Genomic DNA, 9,812 nt, shown 5'->3' on the forward strand with positions numbered 1-9,812 from the left:
GACAGTAGGGACAGCAGGGGGACAGGGCGGGGACAGCAGGGACAGGGGGACAGGGTGGGGACAGCAGGGACAGCAGGGGGACAGGGCGGGGACAGCAGGGGACAGGGCGGGGACAGCAGGGACAGCAGGGGACAGGGCGGGCAGTGTTCCTACGGCTGTGACTGATCCGGGAGCGCACACACCAGAAATGACACCATCTCCCTCAGAGTCAACGAGCCAGACAGGGTGGCAGAGCTGAGCAAAGCCCCAGTTCTGCTCCAGAACAAAGTGTGTTCTGCCCCGAGACGGGGGAGGCTCCCCTGCAGACCTCACTCTGGGAGCACCATCCCTCGGAGAGAAGCCAGGAGAGGCGGCAACGGCCTCCCTCATGCCGACGGACAGGGCACCGAGTGGTGCACCCTGACGGCCTGCCTACCGAGGAAAGCCACGTTCACCGCTGTGGGCTTGGGCTGACACTGGATGGACACAGCCGTGATGACCCCCAGTGTGCCCTCCGACCCGATGAAGAGCTGCTTCAGGTCATAGCCCGTGTTGTCCTTCCGCAGGGAGGTCAGGCAGTTCAGGATGGTGCCATCGGCCAGTACCTAGCCGAGGAGGAGAGAAGCAAGGCCCTACACATGGGCCCTCGTGGACACCCCTCTCCTCCCGCTCCCATGCCCCGGGGGCCCTCAGAAAGCAGAGCCAGGCATGAGCCCCCACCCCACCCCAGTCGGAGGCCCCGGGGTGACCCCAGGCCTGAGGCGCCCAATCGGGCTGAAAGAAGGACTTTCATGCTCCCACCCCCAGGGAGCTCAGGGCCCAAAGCAGGGGCGTGGCAGAGACCACGCTGCACCGGCCGCGCCCTGTAGACCCCTCATCCACAAGGCTTCCCAACCTCACCCCGCACCGCCCCAACTGCCCGAGACCCAGAGAGAGTGCCCAAGGGGGCACAGACCCCCCCAGAGCCAAGCCGGGTCGGGGCCCCTGCGGAGACCTCACACGCTGAGCACACTCAGCACTGGGGAGAGGCTGGGGAGCCGGGCCACTCGGACACGGGCACAGGGGACACAGAGGAAAGCGGGCTGGCGCCGCAGCTCACCACTTCCAGGCCCAGGACAGTCCCATGCAGTGAGCCGTAGCGCAGAAACCGCAGGCCACCAGCGTTGGTCGCCACGTTTCCCCCGATGTGGCAGCTGCCCTTGGCCCCCAGGTCCAGGGGCATGACGAAGCCCCTCTCCTCCACGTAGCGGCTGAGCTCCTCCAGGACACAGCCCGCCTGGCACACCAGGGTCCCTGCCAAGCCAAAGCGCTGCCGCGGCTGCTCTCAGCCCAGGAGGAGCCAGGAGACTCATCGCGGGGCCCCTGCGGGGGTCAGCCCCGGGGCGGGGGTCCCCCTCCAAACCCGGACCGAGGAAAGGGAGCGTGTCCCCAGACCCGTCCCCCAGAAGTGACCCTTATTGTTTACCACGAGAAAGAGAAATTGCTAGGGCAAAAGTAAAGAAGAAAGTCCTCAGGCACACACTCTTGCGGAAAAGAGCTGAAGAGCGTCGCTATAAAGGCAGCAGCCCCTCGCCCGGGGCTGATCCCACCACCGGGGACGTGTGACTCTGGGGCGCTGCTGGCATGGAGCTCCCGTGCCCAGGTGCCCCCAGCACAGAGGATGCCCCACCCCAAATGCCCTGCTGGACAGACTGCTGGGGCCACTGAGCGGGAGGCGCCTGGTACTTCCCTGTACCCCACCCTTTGCACCCCATTTCCAAGGGCCGTCCTGGTCAGAAAATGTCAGAGTCGGAGGGGCTGCGGCAAAAGCCCACCCCCTTCACCTCAGCCCCACCGCACAAGCCACCTGAGTGACCGACCAGAGAGCACCCCAGGGCAGACAGAGCCGGGCCTCTCCTCCCCAGCCCGGGCCCCCACCACCCGGCCGCAGTGCAGGCTTACCTGACACGCTGTGGAAGCTGATGACCTGGTTCATCTGGGCGGTGGACAAGATGATCTCATCAAAGACGGGCACGCTGCCCCCCACCATGCCCGTGTTTCCCCCCTGCGGGTTCACAGCCAGGTTCCTCTCATGACAGTACCTGGGACAAGCACAGGACGGGTATCGGGGTCCCGTCCCTCCACCCACACCACCATCCCTGCAGGACGCGATCCAGGCCAACCCTGGCTGCGAGCCCACCGAACCTTGAGTCCCCCTTCCTCCTGCCCGTGGCCTCCATGGGGGCTTCCTCAGTCCCTGTGCTCAGCCGGTGAGTCTGAGGAGACCGGGGTCTACCCATGAGGCTGCACGGTCCCGGACAGGGTGGCACTCCTGGGGGGAACCTCCTGAGAGGCCACACCCCTCCCTGCACAAGGCCCCGAGCAGCAGCACCCCCTGCTGTCCACCAAAAGCAACGCAGCCCCCCACGTGTCTGTTAGACCTCCGCCAGAAACTGGCCTGGAAGCGCAAGGAGCACCTAGACGTGGCGCGGAAACGGCCAGATGGGGAAGACAGAGAAGCGCTCCCATCACAGACACGATGTGACAGCAGTTAACCACTCCAGGCAGAGAAGGAGCAGCTGGAGGGAGCAAAACCCCTCAGGGGCCACCTCTGGAGGGAAGAGAGGGCTTGCTTTCGCGGGGTTTTCTTTATGGTTTTCTGTTTTCCAATTTCAACGTGAGTTTACTGGCATAGAACAATGAAAGAATGCTGTTTGCAAGAAAAGGCCTGTCTCCCTCCCTGATGCGTGCCCTCCCCAGGCGCCCGCCGCGGCCCCGTGGGCCCCCGCGGTGCCGGCTCCTCACCTGAGGATGTGAGCCACCTCCTGGGAGGTCCGGGGCCTCAGCAGCACCTTGCTACCACCTGCAACACCAAGGAGCACGTTACACTCACGGAGGGCAGCGCTCAGTGTACCCTCCGGAAAGGGAAGATCCTCCTTCCTCTGCAGGCCACCCGCACAACCGCGGTCAGCAACAAGCCCGCGAACCTCCAGGACAAGGGCGAGGTGTCAAAAACGGGCCCCGCCTCCCTGGGCGGGGAGGCCACGGCACGGATGTCCAGGCCCACGTCCACGGCCAGGGGCACCTGCCTGGCTGCTCGCTGGGAGTGACTGTGTTTCCCCCATAACCGCACATCCCTTGTGGGGAGACACCTGACATCGAGCCAGTGACCTGTCCGAATCCATCCCTCCACCTGTGTGTAGTACTGGACTTTCTGCCGCGGGGAGGGGGCTTCCCATCCCGCGCCTGTAAGTGTTTCATCAAAGCGGTGTGCGCTCACGGCTCTTGTTTTATGCACCAGGTGCCGGCTCTCAGCTGTTTCGATTTATGGGAGCCCAGAGGTGGCCAGCAGGAGCCCCTGGATGCCAGCCCGTCGGTGTTCCTGACCACCGCCTCCCAGAGACAGGCAGGCTCTCTCTGCCCCTCTGACTTTGTTCCAAATGCAGAAGCAGGTGAGGAGGCTTCAGGAAGGCGGGAGGCACAGCACCCCCCCCCCCCCGCCCCACGTCAGTGACTTCTCATGCGGCTTTGAGATCTGGCTGTATCTCTTAGCTTACTTTTTTTTGTTATAAATTATAAATATATATATATTTATAATCCTTGCTTTAAATATAACTTAATCATATATTTACATACTTTAATTTTTAATAAGGGCTGTGTTTCACAACTGGCTTGCTGCAAAATTCTAACAATTTTTCAGTAACTGGCTCTCCCAGCACACCCCTGCCCGAGCCTCCAGGAGGCCTTAGGGCTCTGTTGTCCACCTCAGGACGCTGGCCAAAGGGAGGCAGCCGTGGACATGCTGCTGGATGGTGACTGTGTTTCCTCTGGGACGTGTGGGAGGAAGCAGGGAAGGAATCTTCGGGCAGACTGCCCCCAAGGTTCGAAACTCCAGCTATGCCCTAGTCTCCTGTCTCATGTGCACAGAGCCTCAGAGGTTAGGGACGGACTCAAAGGACAGAGGGGAAAACAGAAGCAGCAAAGGCAGATGGAGCAGAGTCAGAGCTCTGGAGGGCGCCGGTCAGGGACGAGCTGAGGCGAAAGCGTCGGTCTCTCTGGCCCTCAGCTCATGTCCTTCCGCTCGACAAAGGCAGGCTCAGCAGACTGGTGGGGGACAGATGCCTTTCACTGGTCTCAGCGGCACCGTCCACATGCTGCCCACCACCTGCTTCTTCGGCCCTCTTGGCTTCCCAGCAGCCGTCCGAGGCCCTCGCTCACTCAGGGTGCCACTGGGCTTGGGGCACGAGAGGACCCTCCTGGGGCATGGCCTGTCACCTGTCACAGCATGCACCTGTCACAGCATGCACACCCCCAGCGCTCCCAGCGGGCAGTCTCCCTGCCTTCCTCCCAGTGACCAGAGCACCCAGCTACATCAGGGCTGGCAAGCCCCGCGTGCAGGCCACGCCCAGCCAGGCCACGTTTGTAAGTGGAGCCGTGTGGACACAGTTTGATGCCCATTTATTTGGTGTGGCTGCTTTCGGACAACGGACTGTGGCACAGACCGAGTGGCCGGCAAGCCTCAGATCTTGCCCATCTGAACCTCTGCAGAACGCTGCTGACCCTGACACATGAGACTTTCACCTCGAACTCGGGTCCTGCCTCTTCTCTCTCAGCTCCCTGGGAACCTGGGCTGAGGGTCCTGCTCCCCAGGCTCCGGGAACGACTCTCTGGCTTGCTTCCTCCCACCCCTGGGCAGCAGTCCCTGGGCCCTCCCTGTCCTGCCTCCCGGGGGACAGGCAGCAGTCTCTCACACGCCTCCCCCCTCCCACAGACCGCAGCTCCCATGGCCTCCCCCAGCCTTACCTCAGCAGCACCCACCTGCTTCTGCACGGGCCCCCACTGTCTTTCCCCCTGAGACTGCGACCCCTCCCTGGGCCCGGGTCCCTCCACGCCCACCTCCTGGGCAACTTCACGGCGACCCCCCGTTTCTCACCAAGCTCCTCGCTCTTCCCTCTCTACCAGATCATTCCACTATTAACCTGCTGCGACGGCAGGCTCGTCCGAAACCAGCCCCGAAAAGGAAAAAAACATCTTCTCTTGACCCCGTCCCCACAGCCTCAGCTCTCTGTCCCCCCCGACAGCACAGTGCATCCACCAGACGGGGCTCCCGTCTGCCTCCCAAGCCCCCACAAACAGCTCCAGTGGCACACGTGTCGCTTCCATGCTACGGACGGCCTCCTGCCACGGTCCCCAGTGCAGCAGCTGCTCCCGACCCCTGCCGATCCCTGCCGACCCCTGGCTTCCCCTTTGTTCACACACGCACCAGGTTCCCCGGAGCCCCGGCCACACCTGCTCGGTCCCCTTGGCTGGTGCCTGCTCACCCCCATGGACCACAGCGGTCACCAGCCTCCTCGGACCCTGCCCTGGGCTAGCCGGCTTCACAGCCCAACAGGCCCCCTCACGTGTCCATCTGGACTTGTCCAGGCCCAGACCTCTGGCTTCTCCACAGAGCGGCACCTCCTGCCATTTTACTCAGCAAGTGGAAGGCCAGTTCTGCAACTGCTCAGGCCAAGGGGCCCTGCATCCTGACTCCTCTGACACCCTATTCGCCCATGAGCACGTCTTGGACTCTTCCTTCCGCACACACAGAACCCGATACCATTTCAGCTGACCGCCCTCGAAGACTCGTGCTCTGCTCCCAGGTTCCACGACTGCGGAGTGAAAGCCTCCCCCGACATGGGAGCCACCTCAGGCCATGGGCCCCTCTCTCCTCCTGGCCTCCCAGCAGCCCCCCATCAGCTACCAGGACTCACACAGCCCTGAGGTCTCGATGACCTGGCCCCCTCGCTCTCTGACCTCCCCCTCGTCCATCCACTCCAGCTGTACCTGGGCCTATGGCTCCACAAACACGCCAAGCGTGGCCTTGCTCAGAGGCTTTGCGCTGGCTATTCCTGTCCCAGGACACCCTTCCAGGTGGCTTCCCCAGACTCCAAGGAAACAGCCTGTGATGGGGGCCTCTCCTGGGCACTCATGCCCACCTGGCGTGCAGCTCATGCCACCGTCCCTCAGGTGAGCCTCCTGTCCAGCTTCATGTTTGGGACCCCAGCCCTGCACCATGTGCAGACACACAATGAGGTGCCCACCGAAGTTTATGGGGTCCACCCATGAGCAAGGGATCTAATTTTTGGACAGGATACTTACTAACAGTTTCCATTTCAAATAAAATCTATTTTTAAGAAAATTGTAAAATCCTAATCAGCTTTTACTAGCTGCGTTTTCTATAGAACTCCGAGATTAAAATTTAAATGATCGTAAGTTTAGACATGCTTTCTTCTCAAAAGAAAGCCACATAAAAGGGTGATTTAGACAGAAATTGAACAAACTACTTCAGCAGACACCCACTGGGCAGGTGCTGGGCATCAAGTCCTGCGGATTCAGACATGAATAAGCCCCAGTGCCGCCCTCCTGAGCTCAGGTGTCAGCAGCCAGGGGTGGGGGTGGGGGGTCGTCCACACAGGCACACAGACCTCCAGGAAGAGCCCCCAGCACACAGCCAAGCCCTGTCCAGGGAGGGAGGGCAGACAGTCCGCATCCCAGTCACAGGGTGCACTTGCTCTGGAAGCCCCAGGAGGAAGACACCCTAAGCCTTGAGCACCCAGCACACTGGGTTCTTACCTGAGGTGGGAGCCCCATCCCCAGTTTGTGGCGCTTGGCACTCAGGCAGCAGTGCCGAGCCAGGGCCGGGGCCCGGCTTGGTTGAGCCCAGGGTGGACAGCACCCTCTCCTGCCTCCAGGAGCACCGCACACAAGCCTGCAGGCCCTGTGCGGGTGGTGGGCTCGCAGCCTGGCAACATCCCCCACCCCCCCGCGAGGCCCTGACTTAGCGGGCAGGGTGGGGCTGGACGCCCTTCCAGTCTGGGCACTTAGGCCATAAAGAAGAGCCCGAGGAGGGCGCCTGGGTGGCTCATCAGTTAACATCTGCCTGGGACGGACAGGAAGCCTGCTTCTCCCTCTCCTCCCTGCTCGTGCTCTCTCCCACTATCTCTGTCTCTATCTTGCTCTCAAATAAATACAATCTTTAAAAAAAAGAAGAACAGTCCGAAGACTTCCAAGGTCTCCGACCTGTCTTTCCCTGCGAGTACAGCGTGTCTCGGTGATCTGAGCCCACACCCTAACTCCACGTGCTCAAGACTCCGCACCATTTCCAGACGCACTATACTTCAGGCCACAGCTGGTTTGGACCCTCTCTCGGAGTTTTCCCTTGCAGTGGCTGAGTCGCCGCCACACAACACCCCCCTTGACTGCTCTTTCAAGTCCCACGTGCGCCGGATCCAGCCTTGCCTGCGGTCCTGGCTGCCCAGCGTGTCCCGGCATTCCGTGTCTAATACATAACTTTGTTGTAAACTGGTTGTCTTCTAGCTCTCTTTAATGTTCTAGCAAGAACATCGTATTGGTTTTGTAACTGTCTGAATAGGCAGCTTACGTTATCTCCGAAAATGTTCCAGGAGAGAACACAGAGTGTTAGAAGCTCTCTCTCACGGGAGAGGGTGTGCTGGGTCTGGAAGGCTGAGAATCCAGGAGCTGACAAACAGGCGTGTGCTGAGAGGAAGGAGGCATGGGCGGCCAAACCAGCACCCACGCATCTTGCCCAAGAGAGCTGCCATGGGCAGACTGGGCCTCCCAAAGTACGTCCACATCCTATCCCTCAGACCCTGTGCACGTGCCCTTATTTGGATAAAGGGTCTTTACATACGTAATCAAGTTAAGGATCCTGAGATGAGAAGGTCCTGGACTTAGGGTGATGCCAGGTGCCCTTAAAGAGAAGCAGGGGGAGATCTGAGACACAGACACACAGGGAAAGGCCACCAGGAGACAGAGCCGGACATGGGAGTGAAGCGGTCACAGGTCTAGGGGCGCCTGGAGCCCCCAGGAGCTGGAAGAGGCAGGAAGGAGCCTCCCTGAGCCTCTGGAGGGAGCATGGCCTGGCCCACGCCCTCCTGTCAGACCTCTGGCCTCCGGGCCTGGGGGAGGGTAAGCTTCTGCTGCACAGTGTGTGGTTCTCCGTCACAGCAGCACCAGGAATCAACGTGCATCCCTCAGAGCAGCCAGGGGGCTCTTTTGTCTTTTGATTTGCAGAGGTCACGCACCCACCAATAAACCTCTATGAATGTTGTTCTCAGAAGACTTTAAAACCACAGTACAGCTTTTCGTCAGCACAAGAAGGGGTATGTGCCAGTGACCCCAGGCTCCTCCACCCAAAGCTCATCACACACCCATCCCCCTGAAGCATGAGGACAGACCCTCACTCACCTCGGACCGTCCTCAGCCAGTCCACGTTGGAAGCTTCCAGCACCTCCGGGTCTGTGACGACCCTGCCGGGGATGATGCGTTCAAAGGCTGCCAGGTCTTCCTCAGACACCACGGAGAATGGCAGCCGCGTCACGGGGTAGCGCTCCTGGGTCAGCACCACCTCGGGGGCACAGGGGGATGTGGATGAGCTGCTTCTGCAGACCAGGTGGCTGGTGCCCGTGGCCCCCCAAGGGCTGAGCAGGCTGGGGATCCTGGACGCCAATGCCCATGTCCTGGGCTGCACAGAGGCTCCCCGAGCGCACACCACCTGCCACCGGAAGAGCTGCACCAGCTGCCTGGGCACCAGATGGGGCACCATCGCTCCTGCCCTAAAAAGCAAGTGATAGGACCTGCAACTCTGGAATACTACCGAGAGGAAGCCCAGCACGGCCCAAGTCCAGGTCGGGTCCAGGAAGAGACGTGTCTTCCACGGTGAGGCAGTGAGGTTTCGGCCTCCAGGAGAGGCGCGCTGGGGGCATGGGGGACAGAGGCCCTGGGCGAGCTGCCCTTGAGCCTGACCCAGGCACGGGTTTCCCTCCTGGGAATTCACTGCGCGGCCCACGCTGGCTGGAGCTGGCTTGAGTCCGATTCTAACATTGGCAATAACATAGCTCCCTCTTAACCCCTCCTGCTTCAGGACAAAACCAGGGTCTAAGGCACTGAAAAGGACGGATGCCGCTGAATTATGCAACTTAAAATGGTTCAAAGGGTAAATTCTATGTCTTATGTACACATTGTCACGAGTTTAAAAAGTGCAGAAATTAAAAGCAAGGGTGGGGAAGGGAAGCTTCCCCGGCTGCCGGCCGCGCTGCGGGCGGGTCCCGCACCTGCACCAGCTGGCCCGCACGGCCGCCCGGGCGAGGGACAGGGGCCAGGGCGGCGCCCCTCCGCGGGCTACTCCGGCACTCGGCGCTCCGGCCACCCGAGCCGGAACCGGGGGCAGTGCTGCCCTCGGGGCTCGCGCCCGCCCTGTGCCCCCGGGAAAGCGAGCGCGGCTCCCCGCCGGGGGAGGCGGCCGTCGGCGAAGCCCTCGGGGCCGAGGGCCGGGACCCGGGGCCACCCACGCCGGGGAAAGGACGCAGCCCCGCGGGCTCGCACTAGAGCACGGCCTTGGGTCGCGACGCCCCCGTCACCCCGCCGCCCCGCCCCGCCGCCCCTCGGCCCCTCGGCCCCTCGGCCCAGGCCCCGGGCGGCCACGCGCGCGCACTCACGTCCGCGCGCCCGTCCCGCCGCCGCCGCCGCCAGCGCCGCACGCCCGACCCTGGACCGACTGAGCCTGCGCACTGGCGCCCTCCGGCCCCGCCCCGGCCCCGCCCCCGCTAGGCCCCGCCCCCCACGGGACAGGAGACCTTCCAGGCCCCGCCCCCAGCCCTGCGGGCGGCTACTGCGCCCGGCGCGTCATTTGGCCCGTCTCGCACCACGAGACAGCCGGCCTTGATCCGTGTGCCCGGCAAGGTTCCACGCACTCTCCCAGCCCTTCCCGAGGGCCGGCTCTACCGTAGCCCACCCTGACCGCCCCCTTCCTCGTCCTGCTGCGGGGCTCCCTCCAGGGAACTCTGCCCCCC

At 62.4% G+C, this 9,812-nt stretch overlaps 1 protein-coding gene across 7 annotated transcripts in view; it reads right to left on the reverse strand.

Annotated features, from left to right (window-relative positions):
- D2HGDH (D-2-hydroxyglutarate dehydrogenase) overlaps positions 1-9,517 on the reverse strand; it is a 22,311-nt gene extending 12,794 nt beyond the window's left edge. For 5 of the 7 annotated variants that reach the window (XR_004302353.1, XR_004302350.1, XR_004302354.1 and 2 more), the window contains exons 1-6: positions 9,459-9,517; positions 8,209-8,576; positions 2,764-2,821; positions 1,921-2,060; positions 1,079-1,272; positions 416-584 (exon numbers count right to left, since the gene is read on the reverse strand). Coding sequence is in view for 4 of the 7 variants with exons in the window: in XM_032428831.1 (XP_032284722.1) it covers positions 416-584; positions 1,079-1,272; positions 1,921-2,060; positions 2,764-2,821; positions 8,209-8,566 (919 nt within the window). In the remaining 3 variants the exon portion in view is untranslated. Of the gene's footprint in view, positions 1-415; positions 585-1,078; positions 1,273-1,920; positions 2,061-2,763; positions 2,822-8,208; positions 8,577-8,617; positions 8,986-9,074; positions 9,257-9,458 lie in introns of those variants that run through there. The other 2 variants (XM_032428905.1, XM_032429195.1) reach the window with 2 other exon arrangements.
- Between the last annotated feature and the right edge of the window lie 295 nt (positions 9,518-9,812).

The sequence above is a fragment of the Phoca vitulina genome, unplaced genomic scaffold (genome assembly GCF_004348235.1).
Source record: "Phoca vitulina isolate PV1807 unplaced genomic scaffold, GSC_HSeal_1.0 scaffold1, whole genome shotgun sequence".
Lineage (NCBI taxonomy): Eukaryota > Metazoa > Chordata > Mammalia > Carnivora > Phocidae > Phoca > Phoca vitulina.